Below are 20,338 nucleotides of genomic sequence, written 5' to 3'. Positions count from 1 at the left end.
TCACTGACTCGATGGACGTGAGTCTGAGTGAACTCCGGGAGTTGGTGATGGACAGTGGGGCCTGGCGTGCTGCGATTCATGGGGTCGCAAAGAGTCGGACATGACTGAGCAACTGAACTGAACTGAACTGAAAGTGCATGCCAAAATGTGGAAAGACTGCCATATTAATTATGACCATATTTGCTTTATCAAATGCAAAGGGAAAAAGGACACAAATTTTTAATCTGCATAGAAATATGTTAGGGAAAGATTTCTCTTAATTAAAGGACTGTACCATGATTCCAATACCCACATTAAAAAGTATGTGTCTTTATAACATTTTAAAGGTATAGTTTTTAAAATAGTATTGAAATAGAACAAGGAACATGTAACTTAAAAATCAAAGGAAATGGAAGAAGCATAAATTAGGAATGCCAGCATCAGACTCTAAGTGTGGCCCCAGATCTGGGTAAGCTACGTGAGGACTGCAGGTGTCGGGATCAACCAGATAAACACTGATGTGATCTGTAATTACCTCATTTTTAGCTTAAATCACAGGTAATGAGGGAACTCAGAGACTCTAAAAGGCAATTAGAAATTGTACTGGCTTTTTTGCTTCCTATATCAGGAATTTTTAAAAACTCACTTTTATTTAAAGCTTTTTTTCCCCTTCATAATGAAACATCAGGGCATATTACTTATACATATATAAATACACATAAAAACAACTCACAATTACTCACAAGCCTAAAATGGATTTCCTCATATTTCTAGGTGGAAAATGTTCTCATGCGATGCAACTCCATTGAAACAAAGGCAGCAGGCAGTTTGGGGTGAGGCAGTTCGTTAAAATAAACTTACAATCAAGCTTTGATTCGGTTATGGATTTAACTGTGACTCAAGAAAGTTTGAGCCTCAACTCAATATCCACGTGGTAGATAATGAAGAACTGAGTTAGCGACAGTTTTGGACTGTCAGATATAATACTCCACTAAGCAGGTGAAATACAGCTAGTGCAACTGAGCAATGATATACCTTATTTTAGTTAATTTAAACCTAAATTCAAGCAGCCCCACACAACTAGTGGTTCCTGTATCGGACAGTGAAACACGAAGTCCTTCAGGACGATAACCACACACACGTTTCGTTTTGTAAAGTAACAACTACAAAGGCTCAAGGGATGTAAAGATAAATACGCACATGACGCACACTCAGACAGTGCCGCCGGGGAGAGAAGCCAGAAGTGCCCTTGCCCTAACAGTCAGACAAGACAGATGGTTTCAAAAACCAAGATGATTCTGTACGAGGTAACACAGAGAAGGCACTCCAGTAAAACCAGTTACGCGTGTGAAGTCTGCTTTGCTCCCTCGTGTCTCTCGCCCACTGCCCCTCGCTGCCTGAGCTTCCGCTCTGCCCCACCCTCCGCTCCTGCGTCCTCCCCCTCCCCTCACACAGACGTGGGATGTGCCCCCGACACACGGAAGACGTAGAATGACAGTAAAGTGTATGATGACACCTACAGTCCATCTACAAGTTACTAACAATTAGTCATACTGGAATGAATTAGACCCAAGATTTGAACTATGAGCATAATCTAACCATACTCAGCAAGAGACTGGCTACAAGATCCAGGAAATGACCATTTAAAATGAAAATCAGCGGGCCATGTGATCAAATAAACTTTAGTTTAAGGTCACTGTGTGCTTTCTAACTTGTTAGACTAACATACCTAGGGAAACAATTTTACATGGACCCCTGGAAAAGGAAATAACCCTATCAAGGGTGAAAAAAACTAGAAAACATCACTTACTTATAGATTAAAAAAAAAAAAAAAGAAAAGAAACAAAACTCATGATTGCGTACCTAATTTACCCAGCATGACGAAAGGCCAAGATATGCCATATAAGTTATTTTTTTCTCAACTCAAAAATGTTGAGAGTATCAAAACATTTCAAAAACTTATAGAAATTTTTGTCCAGATGCTATATACATTTGGATAATGGATGGCCATTTGCTTCTACATTAACTAACTCAACACTTCTTGGCTTTTGGAGTTTCCCATTCCATTTTTAGTGGCATTTCTCTCATAGCCACGATTGTCAGGGGATCAGCTACTGATTTGTAAAATGATATGTTAGCTTTTAGAAATCCTAAATTTGCACCCCTCTGTCACTTGCTCAGTTTGTCTTTTTTAAAACAAAGACAACAAACTAGACTTTGGACTGTCATACACTCTAGCCTATTTCAACAACATAAACTGTACTAGCCTTTTTTTATTTAAAACAATGAGAAATTAGGTAAATGGAAGCATATTAAAGAAGGACTTCCCTGTGACTCACTCTACCTAAATGAACAAACTCATTTCTATTTCATCATTTTCTCCCCGTTCCTAAGTTTCTGATTACATCCTCCTTGGGTGAAGCTACTAGAAATCTGATATCTAAATAAATGACATGTTGCTGCACTTCCAAAGAAGAGGGATGATCGCTGCTCTTATCACTGGACATCGGGAAGACACTGAAGTGAAGGAGTCGGGCTGTGGAGACCCGGCTCCAGTCTGCACGCTGCTCCCCATGCAACACCAGGGGGAGCAGTACTTCATCACCGATTTTTGAAAACAGCTGCTCCCCATCAGTGGAAGATGAGTAGTTTCCTCATGACCTTCTTGCTCAAATTAGATTATGCTTCAGAAAAAGTCCTGTGTTGATGTGCAGAAGTATTCGCCACTGCTGAAATTTTATGTTACTTGAAAGTTCATATACTTCAAAAGAACCCAAATTTAGTCTTGACTTCACAAAAGACCTTTTGTTACTTTGCTAGTTGCTATTCTGTTAATCTGTACACTCACTAACTCAGGCATTTCCAAATGAATGCCACAAAAAAATTAATTATATGACCACATAATGAACAAATGGAATATTTTCATAAAGTTGCTGTGAAATGTTACTGTAAGACTGAAACTCAGCACCAGAAGAAAATTTTCATTTGTTTTCTACAGAACTTTTAAAAATATTACAATTAATAATGGTACCTAGCGATACAGGCGGAGAAGGCGATGGCACCCCACTCCAGTAACACAGTTCAACATTATTGATCAAATATTTAACTGAATCTCCCTGTCCCCAAAAAGCGCAGAGTGCTAATAATACACATTACAGATGGTGGCAGTGGGGCTGACGGGGCATTTCCACCAGGAACCCAGGAGGAAACTTAAGTGCTTCCAGGGGACAGGGCTCACAGTGAGGCTGACTCAGAGCAGCTTACTCCCATATTTCAAATGTATGCCTGTCTTTTCAAAGATAAACATTTACACAGCCTTGGATGATTGGAGCCTGCAGTTAACTTTGTAAATAAATATGAAAAAAAAAAGAATTCCCCAAAGCCTGGCTACAGACAATAAAAAGGGCTTGAAGGGGCTTCTGAAGGAGAGGAACTCAAACTGTTAACATGTATGATCAAGTCAGTTTGGGTTATGTTAATCTGAGGCTACAAATGCAAATAAACCAGTTAGTAATTTAAGTGAAAGGTTACCTATTTTCAGAGCCTCAAGTGATCAGTGATTAGTTCAGACAGATAATATGTGAGAGAGAAACGGCGCTACTGACCAGTTCCATGGCCATAAAAAATAATAAAGCTGCTTGAAGAGGATATACTTCATCATTAAAATGTGATTTTTTTTCTTCTTCTCGCAAATGTGGTTCTATTATGGAGACAAGAATTAAAGGTAATATTCTGATTTTGGTTTTCAAAAAATAAAATGATTAATTTTGTACTCTCTGAAATTATCATTTAACTGTGCTACTTGAACACATATGAGAAGAAGAATTAAGAACATTTGATAATGTTAGGCTAAATAGAAGTATCGGTTTTCTAAATATTCTTCCTCTATAATCTATAGATAACTGTAGCTATCTATAGATCCGACCTTTTACAGATAACTATAGATATTATCCTTAAATACTCATTTATTGCCACTATAGAACTATATGGGGCTTTCCTTGTGGCTCAGGTGGTGAAGAATCCGCCTGCAATGCAGGAGACCTGGGTTCGATACCTGGGTTCGATCCCTGGGTTGGGAAGATCCCCTGGAGAAGGAAAAGGCTCCCCACTCCTGTACTCTGGCCTGGAGAATTCCACGGACTGTATAGTCCATGGGGTCGCAAAAAATCAGACATGACCGAGTGACCTTCACTTTATAGAACTATATAGAATTTTAGATATATTTTATATATATATTTTTACTATATAGAACTATATAGAATTTTAAAAATACTTTTCTGAAATGAAGGCCAACTTTGTTAGGTGAAAAACTTGATTAAAACTTTAAGGAATTTTGGAAAAGAGAGACAAAAGAAAGAAACTGGCACGGTCACTCACTACGCGTCAGGCGCTGGGTCCAGCCGCACAGGCTCTATGACAGAGGAGGTGCTAACACTCAGCTTCACAGATGAAGTGACCAGGAAGCAGGCAGCTTGACGGCCTTGCTTAAGACCACTCAGTAGAGGTGCTGGAGCCGAGAGGCAAACTTTATAGTCTGTCTTATTTCTACCTGTGTGCTTTTTCCAACTTGTTTCCCTAAATTATGCATTTATTCTTAAGAACTTAAAGAGTCAGTGTCATACGATTACACAGATTCTCAACAAAAGACAAGCATAACGTCAAAGTGAGGAAAGAAGTGTTCTAAGAATCAGGAAAGAAACCCCCAGTCCAGACCCTGTTCTCTTATCTATTTATTAACCTACGTCCTGGAGAAATGGATGAAACGGCAAGGCCTGAGGACCTTCAGATGAGAGAGGGAAGGGGCCGGGAGTTCCGGCCCGTCTCCTCCGTAGGTACCGTTACGGAGGGCATGCAGCCCGCAAGTTCACACTTTGAATTCTGACGCCAATCTGATGGTGTTTGGGGGTGGGGTCTTGAAGCCACTGTTCTCAGGGCTGAGTGATGGGATTAGTGCCCTTCACAACAGAGGCTCTCAGAGAACTTTCTTGCCCCTACAGCCGTGAGAGAACACAGTGAAAAGATTTCATCTATGAACCTGAAGTGGGCTCCATCAAACACCACGCCTACCAGCATCTTAATCTTGGACTTTCCAGCCTCTAGACTGTGAGAAATAAACTTCTATTGTCTATAAGCTACCCAGTCTCTGGTATTTTGTCGTAACAGCCCAAACTAATACAGTATGACTTTCACAATCATGTTTCTGTAAAAACATATTACAATATGCTTCTGTAATTCCATATTCCTAAAAATAACGGATTAACAAATTTATATCATTCCAAGAGTATAAGCGTAACCCAGACTTCTAATTTTAAATTCAAAGTACACTTTTGTCCTATTAGTTCTAACGTTTTGAGTCACTGCTTCACTTCCATTTCAACAGACACATGACCCTCTTACATACAAATGGGGGAGAGGTACTATATCAAAAATAAATGTAAATGACGTAAGGATACCTCCCACATCCTTTCAAATTATTAATCACATGTAAATAGGACACATAAATGTCTTTGCAATAAAACCTGAAGTCTAATTTTTACAATTTCCTCAATGACTGAAGAAAGTTTAAATTAATGTTTTCCTTACTTATTCAGAAAAAGACAACTTTTAAATTCAAAACGTTGAACCAACTATATTAAAAAAAAAAAAAAAAACTTTTAACCAACTTAAACCAATTTGAAAAAAAAACTATTAACCCACTTAAACTTTTAACTTTGGACTCTAGGAGCTATAGAAAATACCATTTGAGAAAGGGAGGCAACCTTGGAAGCTCTGGTCAATATCAAGAAATAATGCGCCCGTACGTCAGCACCAAGTGGCTTTTCATTTTCCTTCCTTAAAAAGAAAATAAAATATATAAAGAGCAAACTTTTCCCTTATTTAACAAAAGTCCTTTTGAGATATGAAACTTAATCTTTCGTTAGAGGGAAAAAACTATGGAAGCCAAAAAGTCTGAATGTTTCTTAAATTAAAAAAACAAATAATGTGTAGTTTGTAAAGTATTCAAAGACTATAAATTTTTCAAGGCTCAAGTCACCGCATCATGCCAGCTGTAGGATCTGTTAATCCAAATGACATACGTAAGTATTTTGCAGCCCCTTTTTGCATCCAACTACCTGCTTTTTAATTAAACATCAGAGCTTCTGACTAAATTATTATAATTTTTATTGATTGCCTATAACTGAACAATCACTGGTGGTTATTATTTTGAACTGTGTCTCTTGGAGTCAACATTCTATTTAAGTATTATTTGAAAAGTATCCAATTGCCAAAATCCACAAGATAATACATTTTTTCTAATGCTGCAGTTTGGGGAAATACACTCAGAAATAATACCATGTGAGATTAAATTGTAAAAATAATTAGGGTCAGCTAGATGATCTACCACTGAATACAAGGAATTAAAAAAAAATCAGAGTTAAATAGACAAATTTATTTTAAAATAATCTACAATAATTTATATTCCATCTTATGCCATTTATACTATGCCAAGATGTTGTCTGAAATCTAAGCAATATTTTGAGTTTCCCAGAGAATGCCAATAACTGGTCTGAGTTTTCTCTAAACTGACTCTTAAAGCAACAAATTTTCACGTGAATTTGTGGCCACATAAACACAACCTAAATCTTATAAAAAAGTGAGGCAAAATGATGTTACTTTTATACTGGTAATTATAATACTATACTTTAAATAGCATTACATTGACTCAAAAACCATATACAGTTTCAATGAACTTTTACAGAATATCATAATTTGATCAATAAAGATATTTAGAAACATAGGGTAAAAAAGGGAAAACTTAAAAATGTTCACCTTCAATTTATTTCATAGGTCACTGTTATACCATCTAATAAGATAATTAAAAACATGCAAGCAGCTGGTACTACAGCTAAACAGATTAATGTAATAGTCTGTAGTCATATGCGCTGGCAAGGGGCTCGCCTCTTTGGAGAGGAGAAGGTCAGCTGCCCTTGGGAAGAGGAAGGGGGTGCAGGAGAGGGCCCCCGCGACGTGGCCCCACGCTGCAGCCACTAAGGTGAACGCAAACCACTTCTCTGCTTTCACACCGAGCAAGGGTCTCTCAGTTTTAATGGTGAAATAAGAAACAGAGAAAGATTATTTAACGACAGAAGACGTTAACGCTGGTCTTTAAAAAGCACAGGATACACTGCATGAATCAGTAATACCATCTCAATTCTTCTAATCTTTCCATTTTATCACATCATCTACAGACTAGTTGGAATACAAACAAATTTTAACAGAAACTTCCAAAACAAAGACTTAGTCTATTACCCGGGCATCATAAAATCACCCTACTGGTGCCTTAGGAGTTAAATGCAGCCGTATGCTATCTGAATCAATGAGGCAAAACCACTAGAGACACAAATCCAAAGTGAAACCTCAGAGCCTCTGAAAACAAACCTGTGAGCATTAGGCGCATGGGGCTGTTGTCAGGGCCCACTGATTGCAAATTTCACATCTGTCAAAATTCCAAAAACCTACCCCTGAACTTCAATATTCGTAATAAAACATCTTCCTTTTATCTCCACTATGTGTACAAGCTTATTACACAAAGCCAACCTGGACTATGCATCTGAGACAGACTATTGAGCCTTGGGCTTAGCTTGCTCTCAGTCTCTTTCTGGGCTTCCCAGGTGGCACTAGAGGTAAAGAGCCCATCTCCCAACACCGAGCAGGAAAGAGGCACGGTTCGATCCCTGGGTTGTGAAGGTTCCTTGTAGGAGAGCGTGGCAACCCACTCCAATGCTCTTGGCTTGGGAAATCCCATGGACAGAGGGCCTGGCAGGCTGCAGTCCATGGGGCTGCAAAGAGTCGGACAGGACTAAAGCAACAGCACACAGCACACAGTAGCCTCTCTTCTGCTGAAAACTTCAGTTATTTTCCTGTAGGACATACGGCTTTTAAATCTTCCTTTTGGTGTCTCTATATTGGCACACTGTAAAAACCTTCTACAATTTCAGAAGATTAACAATGATGACGATGATGAGGATGGCGTGGACTGGAAGATAAAGGCAGTCAATGCTGATTCAGCGTTTGGCACCTAAGAATAACCCATGAGCGCCTTGTAACAAATGTACTTTGTTATTCCCACATTCGAGGAGAGGAGACTGAGACTAACACTTGTCCAGAGTTTCCATGTGGAGTCAGGGTGTGAACCGACATACTATGTTTGCGGTAATATTAGCAAACAGAAAACAAAACCACCACAACAGGAAAAGGCTATGCCCTCTTACAACTGACAAGCTAAGACAACAATAATGTAAACCAACAACAGAGAGAATATAGACTTAGGTGACCACGACTGAATTCCAAAGCTAACACAAGCTCATCATGTGCCATAAGGGGGCACACACATGGCCGGCTCAGTGAGCACTGGGGCAGCGAGGTGCCCGTTCACCTGAGGCAGGCATGCAGATGGGTAATAGTGATCCATAGCTGGGCACTAAGACTTTCCAAAGCCTTTATCTTATGTAATTCTAGCTCAACCTTTAAAACGGTTGTGAGAAAGAAGCAGATCGGACATTATAACGTCCATTCTACAGATAACAAATTAAAGCTAATTGTTAAAAATAAATAAATAAAGCTAATTGTTATCCCAGACACAAGCATATATAGCTTGAGTATCCTGGTACTAGGTTGACAGTCAGAATTATCTGTGAAGAAAGATCAGTATTTCTGAGATGGTCTAAATACAAAGGTAGATGTGTTAGGCTAAAGGATATTTGAGGGTTGAAATATTCACATTTTTCTAATTAACTATTTCTCCTTGCTTTAAAGAGCTCTGATATTAATGGAAAAATAATTTTCATTTTTGAACTTTACTGACAATTCTGTTGCCACTGTAGTGTGATTCTGCAACAATTCCTAGGTTTTATCTGTTAACCTGATATGAAAATAGACCCTAGAGCTGTGCTTCTATGAAGTCTGCCATTTAACCCAAGTGTCAAATTCACAAGTAAGCTCATTATATTGTAAGAGCTATTGCCTACTCAGTAGAAAAATATTCATTTCACACCTTAAATACTATAATACTATTTAATAACAGCACTGGCCTGCCAACTATTAAAAGCTCATTTTATATACTGTACTACCTGAGCTTTTTATCTTGCCTTTTTAATTACAACAATAAATTAATATCCTACCATTACAACACTGACAGGCATTGATTAAACTATATTAGTTAACAACATTAGTATTTATTGTGCAAAGTTGCATTAGGAGTTCATTTTCCAAGTACAATTATCATTCAATAATACTAAGATACTTTAATCTTCAAACTACTCAAGAACAAAATAAACTACAAGATAACACTGCCTTCATATTAACACGTTTCTCTTAACTTTACATCCATTAGTTACTATAATTAGCTAAACTACAAAAGTAGCTGTGAAATTCAACAATAAAATTGATGCATACATATGGACTTCCTATTCTTTGAAATACATCTTGATTTTCCTTTTGTCTTGGGTTTTTTTAAACAGTATTTATATCTAAAATGATACTTCTACCATAGATTTCACATGTATTATCATCTTAGCATTCCTCAGTTACATGCCAAATGAGCACTTACTTAAGTATCGTTTACAGGGAGTTCCCTGACAGTCTAGTGGTTAGGATTCTGCCCTTTCAAACTGCTGGGGCCCTGGTTCAACCCCTGCTTGGGGAATTGAGGTCCCACAAGCCACACAGTGCAGTCAATAAATAAAGAAGTGAATATCTTCTATATTTGTCTACTTTTTAGGTGTGATTAACATGTTTGGATAGAAGATTCTACCTATTATTTAATATGTCAATTCCAAGCTTTCTATTACACTTCAGCACTCAAAAAAGGGACTGGGTAACTCCAATATTTATAAGGTATTTTGTTAACGGAGCCAAACAGGACATTAACAATAGCACTCAATGCAACTGCAGATTACGTTTTATACACTCTGTATTAGCAAGAAACTTAAACAAAGGAAGCCTTTAGTACTGTAACAGATATACTGGAAAAACAAAAGCAAAATGGATTATAATGAAGTTTAATACATGTATACATGGGCATTCATTCTAATCATTCTACTCTAGGGTAACAACAGATATTTACAATGACTCCACCTACTTGATAAGTCTGCAGGACAATCTTATACCACAGCATTCTTTACATTTGTCACAGTTTTAAAGCATAGGTTATAGTTCCTTACTATTCTAGGATTAGAAGCCTCTAAGGTTATGTATCTTGTACATTACCTTATTTTATATCTATGTATTCATCACGTACCTGTAGGAATTAAAAGTCCCATCAGAGTCTAAAGAACTTGTTCTTCCATTTTGATTTGAATCTCCTGGAAAAAAAAGAAAGAAAAGAAAAACACTGAAATAATGGAGATTATAAAACTGAACATTTCAGTTGAAAAGCTGCTGTGTGACAGCTCCACGCAGTATACTGAGTCAGAAAACATATATTCCCTTATCTCTCCCCCAAATAGCTTTTGTAATCAGAGCCCTTTAAACCAAAAGTTCATTTTGACACTAAAATATAGACTAAGACCACCACTCGTAACTTAGATAGGAATATTACCAAAGTAACTACAAATAGGAACAAATGAAGTATAATACAGACATCTTCCTATGAATCACAAAACCCAAACTTGTAAACCACTAATTCAGACACTAATGACTCTTTGCCAAGGTGTCCTGTCCACTGGAAGAGCTGAAGAGAACAGGCATACAGCCCACGTGGCCCCTCCCCCTCCACTCTCCAGGACTCTGCTTTGCAGAGACGGACACAAGAAAGTTGAAGGGTGGTGACTGAGAACGCATTCTAAAGAGCTTTTATTACACCTTAGCAGTCTTCCCCAAACTTTATGTTTTAACTGTGGGCAAAGGCTCACCTGTTTAAAAAATCAACATCTAAAGTTATTTCTGCCTCATGTAAAACATCAAACTTTTAGGAAGAAAAACTTGTCCATAAAAGCATATTCATAAAATCAGATTAGAACAAATTTATACCTATCATTTTAAAGATCATAGAATAAATTTGCTAAGTAAGTTTTAAAAACTGCTACAATATAAAATATGTATTATTGAAAGAAATTTAATTTTAGCTTAAAATTTTAAATATATACTTAAAAGTATAATTTTTATGAAAGCACAGATACTACTGTTAAATATATCACTTATTCTTAGAAAAAAATTAAATCGATCAGAATCTGATTACATTTTATACTCCTAATTTTTATAATGTAAATTTCAAACATCAGGTTAGATTCACATTTAAGATATTTAAAGCTTCATAATTTAATGATTAATCCAACTTTTATTTATACTTTTAATCCACTTGAACATTCTAAAGTATCACTGAACGTCATCACAGTTGTCCTGGTTAGGTCAAATAGTAATTACAGAGCTTTCCATTTAGAAATGAGATTATTTTAAGTAATTGAATATAGCATTGAAGGTACCCTACTACTATGATTATGCTGCTCATTAATGGTTTTTGAAAGCTAAAATGCAATTTTAATGATAGCTGCCTATTTTTCTTTGCATGTTTTATAGTTGACAGATAAGTCAAAAATGTTGGTTCTCTTCAAAATCTTTGCTGTTGCACCTAAATTATTTAAAAGAATGAAAGTGGTCTGACCTCAATTACTGAACTTTTAAGTCTACGTTTTTTTAAAAATACACTTACAGGCTTTTCTTTTTCATTAAACAAAAACCTTAAAAATGATTACAGCATTCGAAATGTTGCCAAATTTTATAGAAGAAAATTATCCAAAACACTTAAATGTTTAAGATCAATCTAGTTGAGTATATTTTGTTAATTCTTTGAAAACATAGGTTCCATAAGATGACTCACAACATACTTCATTTGCTTTTCAAAAAAATTAATAGCATTATCATAAATAAACTAAAAAATTTAAGGAAAATTAGTCTCCCTCCGTCTTGTTAAGTGAAAATTTCCTACAACACATGTTATTAACAGCTTGCAGACACTTCCTGCGAAACGTTCCACAAGCAGTATAGAATAAGTACCATATCATACATTTAGAATGTGAGCTTTCTTCTTCAAAAATAAAGACTATGATTATTTAAATATGTAAGATCTCACCAATGGTATATTCTTGCCCTCTGCTTATATTATCACAATAAATATAAAATACTTCAAATAAGAGATTTTCAGTAAACACCAAAGTTTTGTCATCAAAATACATCACAAAGGTTTCCTTCATTTTATACCTGTTTGGAAATGAATATATCACATTAAATGTAACCTTCCAAGGATGGTAATAAGGAAAAAAAGCAGTTTTTCTTTCTCAGAAACATACCAAATAAGGAGTACAATCGTTTCTCTAAACAATATTAGAGAAAAAGACTTCAAGTTTGCTGCATGGGGAAAAGGTAATAAAGTTTTAAAGTGGGGAAAACTGCTTTGTTCCTTCAATTCTCCAGTTGAAATTAATTATAGCAAATGTTTATGAAAACATCTGTTCCTTACAGTTATAAATTCTTAATCTTAGTATGGACGGCTCTAGATTTTTATTTTGGAAAGAAACTGTCTGACAATCGAAAGGTTTACAAAAGAACAGGCAGGATTTATAATTCTGCAAAATTACATATACAGTGTGCTATATCCAGTACAGATTTGCATTTGTCTGAAACACTTGGATGAGCTTAAAACTGGTTGTAACCAGGAGAAATCAGAAGAAAAACAGAAAAGTTCAGTTTTCATTTAAGCTGTTATACAATAAAAACATATTGTATCACAAGAAAAAAATAACCTAAGAATTAAAAACAAATGCTACTTTACTGTCAACATAGTTTGGAGGTAAGTATAGTAAATTAAGTATTAATTTTATCACGGACTTTAATAAATCTAATGCCATTATAACCATGGGAAGGTAAATGTAGTGTTCCTCAAAAATAACAACAGAGGGTGCAAGAGAGTTTAATATGATGTTTTCCCTTGCTGTTCTGATCCCTGAACTAAGCTGTCAGGTAGCTGTAACTGTAACAAGGATACATGGGTTGCTTTCAGATCTTCCCTTCTCTCCCTCCCACCCCCCCTCTCTCTCTCACAGACACACACCCGTAGGTGCACAAAAATGCATTAAAGTACTCTCACACAAAGACCTTTAAATGATCCAACAGAACAAATGTGTTTTAAAGTAAGAGTTCCTTTCACTTGCTGGAAAAGTAATTTTAACAACAGAGTAAACTTTAAAACTACAATTGTGATTTTAAGGTGTTTTCAATATTTAATGTAAACTAACCAAAAAATAAACTCGATATATTTATTGAGTAAATTTTAAATAAATATACAAATTATATACAATAAACAGTGTATAAATTTTGTGTGTTGCTATATATATGTATAAGATTGTACAATGTATATATTTATAGGAACAGTTCATCAATTACCTGTGACCATTACAGTTTGAAATTTACATAACACATTTATTTCTCATTAATTGGTAAGTAACTTTGTAAAATGAGTTCACAACATTCATAATTAAACAAATTTGCCTGATTTGAAAAAAAAAATGCTCATAGCTATATTGTTTTTAATGAGGATACAAAGAGCATATAGTATTTTCCGTTTGTAATTAACATTCTACCTATGTATCTAACTTGTTAAGACCATAATATGTATAATGATGATTTAAATTTCAAAAATAGAATAAATTAAATTTGGACTCCTTTTTAGCATTTATTGCAGTCATGTTGAGCTAAGAGCATTTATAGTATCTGTGCAGTGTTGAAATCACGCTAAATGAAGGTTTACAATAGACTTCAATAGTGCTTTTAATACATAAACATCTGCTTTGTAAGGGAGGACCAAGATTTTAAACTTGGTTAGATTAAAAGCAAGCAGAATAATGCTATAAACAAGCATATCTACTCAATTGTGCCATCAGCTTATACATAAAAAATCTAATTTTAGGGTATCATATCATACTAGGTATGAATTCTGAAAAGTACAACATAATTTTAAAAAGGCTGACTTCTGAATTGTCAGAGAAATATCATCAAGTGTGTATGATAAATTATTAATAGTAATGGGAAAATATTTGGTTAAACTAAGTTGAAAACAAAGCTATGAATAGCCACATTTTTAGTTATGATGGATAATATGGCATAAATGAATAGTGTAAACACCTAAAACTGTGTGAGTTTTTAAATGAATGAGGATAACTACTGAAATGTTTTACTTAAATTTAAAATCCCATTCAAAGTGAACAATACAAAAAAAGTCTATAAATTAAGCATATTCATGTGCTGACATACAGTTACGGCAAAGGATAATAACAGTGTTATCTCTGAAAACAGTAGCCACAGAGAGTATTACATTATCTCAAGAATCAGGTGAACAATATGCTAAGTCAGTTATTTATGGCGAAAATCTAGGACCACACGTTTAGGTTTAAGAGCTAGTGCTCAAATAAATGTAGGAAATTTGTTTATTTAATAATTATTCTTTTTCTCTATTGTTAATCTGTCTACATTCTAATGATTTAATAGGCATATTTAGTTCTCTATATAATATTTTCAGATTATTAAACTAGATAATGAAACTCAGATGTAAAACAAATGCATAGCAACTATTTGAAATAACACTAAGTGGACAATCTTAATTTAAGAAGATAATACTTTTGTTATTCCTATTAAATATTAAACAGAATTTTCTTGTTTAAAAGAAAGGAGAATGGCATCAGCAGAGTGGCAGAATATACAACTCTAAATTCTCATCTTCCAACAGAAACATCAGAAAACAAGAACTGTCAGAACAAACTTTGTACTGACTTTGGAAATAGTTGAAGATCAATCAGCACCAAATGAACAAGGAGTCCAGAAAAAGGCAGCCTGAAAGCTCTGTGGGGTTTTGCTCCACCCTCATCCTAGATCAGCAGCAGCTGTGGACAAGAAAGCTAGTCCCCAGGGTGTGCAAACTGCACCTGGTCCCAGGGCGAGCAGAGAAGACCGTATCTGCAAAATACCGTATAAATCAATGCTAACTTGTTAGGAACTACCTGAAGAACTGACTGAAGATGTTTATCTCCTTTTTCATCTAACTAATAAAACAGGGGAAAAAAAAAAAAAGGTAGGCTTTGTTTGCTCTTGAACACACTGCAAGTCAAATTAAGAGTCAGCAGACACCTGGGGCAAAAGATTACAACCAAACCATAAAACAGACCACCCAAGACCTGGGAAAAAAAATTAGCAAGAGTTTCTTTGAGAAATTAGGACATTTAAAAGCACCTGTGCATATAGGGGAGTACAGAAGGCTACACATATGCCCAGGGCAAGATGCATGGTGATGCAGAAACTGAGAAAACCATACATTTCCACATGAAGCTGGCCACTGGGAGGACTGCGAGCCTGGCTAAATGATGGGCTGCTGTAGCAGACATAGTCTGCAAAGGCAAGGAGAGGTTTGGGGTTCTGTTGTTCTTTATTTTAGCTTCTGGCATTCAAAAAATTTCTGTCAAAATCCTCACTGAACACAACCTAAGACTTCAATGTCAAAGAATAAGACTTTGCAAAAGTAAAAATGTTCCAGGAGAGTAACTAAATCAATGGACTAAGGTAATTTTCAAGAACATGGAAAACAGCAAACCCAGGAGAAATAGAGAATATGATTTCTGAAGAACCTGATTTTTGAATAACAATGTACAAATATCCCATTGTCAACAACAACAAAATCATGAAGCATACAAAGGAACAAGAAATATGGCTCATCTAAGGAATGAAAATAACTTGATGGAAACTATCCCTGAGAAATTACTGGATTTACTAGACAAAGATTTTGAAATAACTGTCTTAAAGATGTTCAAAGAGCAAAAAAAAAAGACTTAAAAAAAAGGAAAAAACTATGTAGCAAATCAACAAAATGATATCAATAGAGAGGTAGAAATTATAAAAGGAAATAGAATTTAAGAAGCTGAAAAACACAATAATTCAATTGAAAACTTCCCTAGGGGGCTCAACCACAGGTGTGAGTAGGCAGAAGACAGAAATAACAAATTTGAACGTAGGACAATTGAAATTAGGGAGTCTGAGGAGCAAAAATTTAAAAAAAAGAGTGAAGAAAGACGACCATAACCCAAGAGATGTGTATAACACCATCAAGCACAGCAACACACACACTACGGGAACCTGACAGAGAGGAGAGAGAGAAAGAGGCAGAAGGAACACCCGAGGGAATACGGTGAGAAGCTGCCAAGTCTGATGAAAAGCAGAGAGCTACAAATCCAAGAAATTCAATTAAATTTCAGGTAGGATTAACTCAGAGACTCATATCAAGACACAATATCAGCAAACTATTCTAAGACAAAACAAGCAGAGCCTCTGAAGGAAGAAACAGAGAATCCTCAGTAAGATTAACAGTTAATTTTTCACCAGAAAACATGCAGGCCAAAAGAACAGGGTGATCTCTATAGATTTTAAATTACTTTTTAAAAAATGGCTATCAATCAAGAATTTTGTATCTACCAAAATACTCATTTGAAAATGAATGAGAAGACTGTTAAGACATTTCTAGAAACACAAAAGCTGAGACTCAGATCAGATCAGTCGCTCAGTCGTGTCTGACTCTTTGCGACTCCATGAATCGCAGCACGCCAGGCCTCCCTGTCCATCACCAACTCCGGGAGTTCACTCAGACTCACGTCCATCAAGTCAGTTATGCCATCCAGCCATCTCATCCTCTGTCGTCCCCTTCTCCTCCTGCCCCCAATCCCTCCCAGCATCAGAGTCTTTTCCAATGAGTCAACTCTTTGCATGAGGTGGCCAAAGTACTGGACTTCCAGCTTTAGCATGATTCCTTCCAAAGAAATTCCAGGGCTGATCTCCTTCAGAATGGACTGGCTGGATCTCCTTGCAGTCCAAGGGACTCTCAAGAGTCTTCTCAACACCACAGTTCAAAATCATCAATTCTTCGGTGCTCAGCCTTCTTCACAGTCCAACTCTCACATCCATACATGACCACAGGAAAAACCATAGCCTTGACTAGACGAACCTTTGTTGGCAAAGTAATGTCTCTGCTTTTGAATATGCTATCTAGGTTGGTCATAATTTTCCTTCCAAGGAGTAAGCGTCTTTTAATTTCATGGCTGCAGTCACCATCTGTAGTGATTTTGGAGCCCAGAAAAATAAAGTCTGACACTGTTTCCACTGTTTCCCCATCTATTTCCCATGAAGTGGTGGGACCAGATGCCATGACGTTCGTTTTCTGAATGTTGAGCTTTAAGCCAACTTTTTCACTCTCCACTTGCACTTTCATCAAGAGGCTTTTGAGTTCCTCTTCACTTTCTGCCATAAGGGTGGTGTCATCTGCATATCTGAAGTTATTGATATTTCTGCCGGCAATCTTGATTCCAGCTTGTGTTTCTTCCAGTCCAGCGTTTCTCATGATGTACTCTGCATAGAAGTTAAATAAACAGGGTGACAATATACAGCCTTGACGAACTCCTTTTCCTATTTGGAACCAGTCTGTTGTTCCATGTCCAGTTCTAACTGTTGCTTCCTGACCTGCATACAAATTTCTCAAGAGGCAGATCAGGTGGTCTGGTATTCCCATCTCTTTCAGAATTTTCCACAGTTGATTGTGATCCACACAGTCAAAGGCTTTGGCATAGTCAATAAAGCAGAAATAGATGTTTTTCTGGAACTCTCTTGCTTTTTCCATGATCCAGCGGATGTTGGCAATTTGATCTCTGGTTCCTCTGCCTTTTCTAAAACCAGCTTGAACATCGGGAAGTTCACGGTTCACATATTGCTGAAGCCTGGCTTGGAGAATTTTGAGCATTACTTCACTAGCGTGTGAGATGAGTGCAACTGTGAGGTAGTTTGAGCATTCTTTGGCATTGCCTTTCTTTGGGACTGGAATGAAAACTGACCTTTTCCAGTCCTGTGGCCACTGCTGAGTTTTCCAAATTTGCTGGCATATTGAGTGCAGGACTTTCAGAGCATCATCTTTCAGGATTTGGAATAGCTCAACATACACTAAAAGAAAAGCTAATGGCAAACTTCCAAGTTGAAAGGAAAAAATACCAAAATAACTCAAAGTTGTAACAAAAAATAAAGATCTCTAGTAAAGGTAAATATGTGTGCAAATATAAAGCCATTATCATTGTGTTTAAGATTTGTGATGTCGCACTTGGTTTCCTACTGCAGCTGCTGCTAAGTTGCTTCAGTCGTGTCCGACTCTGTGCGACCCCATAGACGGCAGCCTACCAGGCTCCTTGGTCCCTGGGATTCTCCAGGCAAGAATACTGGAGTGGGTTGCCATTTCTTTCTCCAATGCATGAAAGTGAAAAGTGAAAGTAAAGTCACTCAGTCGTGTCCGACTCTCTGCAACTCCATGGACTGTAGCCTACCACGCTCCTCCGCCCATGGGATTTTCCAGGCGAGAGTACTGGAGTGGGTTGCCATTGCCTTCTCTACAGGATATAAAAAAATAAATGGATAAAAAAAATTATAAATTGATACAACTGAGCAACAATGTACAAGAAAAATTTATCAAACAGCATAAAAGGGAAAAGGTCAGAGCAGTATAGCAGCACATATTTTGTATGCTGTAGAGTTATCAACTTGAAGTTGATTTTTAAAAATTTAGGATTTAAGTGTGATCCCTGTGACAGTCACAAAGAATGTATATAAGAAATTACACAACAGGAATAAGAAGGCAACAAACAATGGTCCCTACAAAACAAAAACAAACGAACACACAACCAAACGCAAGAAAACGCAGTAATGGAGGAAAGAAAGAGGAAGTAAGATATAAAACATACAGAAAAATAACAGGAAAATGGCAGAAGTTCTTTTTATCAGCAGTTACCTTAAATGTAAATGGATTAAAGTTTCATTCAAAAGGCAGAGATTAGAAAAATATGTATTTAGAAAAACCACATTTTAACTATATGTTGTCTACAAGAGACTCATTTAAGAACCAAAGTAAAAGGATAGAAAAGATATTTCATGTAAAAATAACCAAAAGAGAGAGAGAGATACTTGGCTATACTAATATTAGACAAAACAGACTGTTACAACAGACAAGAGAACTGTTTGACAAAGAAGGACATTATATATTGATGAAAGGATCAAACCATGAGGAACATACAACAATCACAACATGTATGCACCAAACAACAGAACATGGAAGGAAATACAAGAAGCAAACGCTGATAGAACTCAAGGGAGAAACAGTTCTACAATAAAAGTTGGCATGACATCTAGACAGGAGATCAAGGAGATATAAGGAAACGCAGGACTTGAACAAGACTGTAAATTAAGTCACATAAAACCCTCTAGCCAACTACAGAATACACAGTCTTCTCAAGCACACACGGAGCACTGTCCAGGAAGCACCGTATTGTCACAACACGAGCTTCAATATAGTTAGAAAGACTGAATCCACACAAAATATCTTGTCGAACTACAAAGGAATAAGGCTGGAAGTCAATTACTAAAAACAATGGAAAATTCTTAAGTATAATAAATGCAAATGTTAGTGTCTAAAGGTAGAAAGAAAAAGAAATAAATATGTAGGTAGGATCTGTATGAACACAGTGGTTGTAAAAATCATTTTTAAAAAAACGGTGATGGTGATCTCTGATTAAACTTTAAAGCAACTTCCAGAGGGGGGAAACGATGAATTGGTAAAAGCAAACTGTCACATTCAGTTTAATGAAATTTTGAAGGAGAGGTATTAAAACATCATTGCCGGGGTCCAGCCCCGGCTGATCCAGGGTATTCGAAGGAGAGACGGCATAGGCGACCTATTTATTTAAATATTTATCAAAGATATAAAGAGTAATAGGATGAGGATAGCTCAGTGAGGAAATTCAGTGGAGAAAAGAGGCTGAATAATTCAGCCAGAAGGTGAGAGAAAGAACGACATGGGGAGACCAAGTTTTGGTGAACAAGGCCCGCACTTTATTTTCCAAAGTAGTTTTTATACCTTAAATTGCGCATAGAGGATAATGGGGGAAGGGGTGGAGTCATGCAAGGACAGCAGCTCCTGGTCCTAATAGAAGCCAGGCTTTCAAACTTATCATATGCAAAAGTTCAGGTGAATTACATCATCTTCTGGCCAGGAGGCCTGTTAACATTTTAAGAAACTTATCTTTCTCTAAAGGTGATTATTCCAAAGTCAGGCACCAGCCTCCAAAAAAGCATTGGACAAAGCTGCATTCCTATAGGGCAAAGGTGAGGTGGGCTCAATCAAGAAAAGAATTAACTCAAGGGTCCAAGGTTACAAACACTGAGGCTACTACTTACATTTCTATACACCCATTATATCAATCAATACACTGCCAAGGACACAGTAGGTAAGGAGTATGGAGACTTAGCAGCAAAC

The 20,338-nt window shown here is 36.5% G+C and overlaps 1 protein-coding gene across 1 annotated transcript in view; it reads right to left on the bottom strand.

The window, feature by feature from the left end:
- TBC1D5 (TBC1 domain family member 5) overlaps window positions 1-20,338 on the bottom strand; it is a 595,923-nt gene that overhangs the window by 284,343 nt on the left and 291,242 nt on the right. Inside the window, exon 5 of the mRNA XM_070377101.1 lies at window positions 10,259-10,322. Coding sequence (XP_070233202.1) covers window positions 10,259-10,322 — 64 coding nt within the window. The remainder of the gene's footprint in view (window positions 1-10,258; window positions 10,323-20,338) is intronic.

Source organism: Bos mutus, chromosome 1 (genome assembly GCF_027580195.1).
Source record: "Bos mutus isolate GX-2022 chromosome 1, NWIPB_WYAK_1.1, whole genome shotgun sequence".
Taxonomy (NCBI): Eukaryota; Metazoa; Chordata; class Mammalia; order Artiodactyla; family Bovidae; genus Bos; species Bos mutus.
Note: the sequence above shows the minus strand (reverse complement) of the source record. Positions and strands in the feature narration are given on the sequence as shown.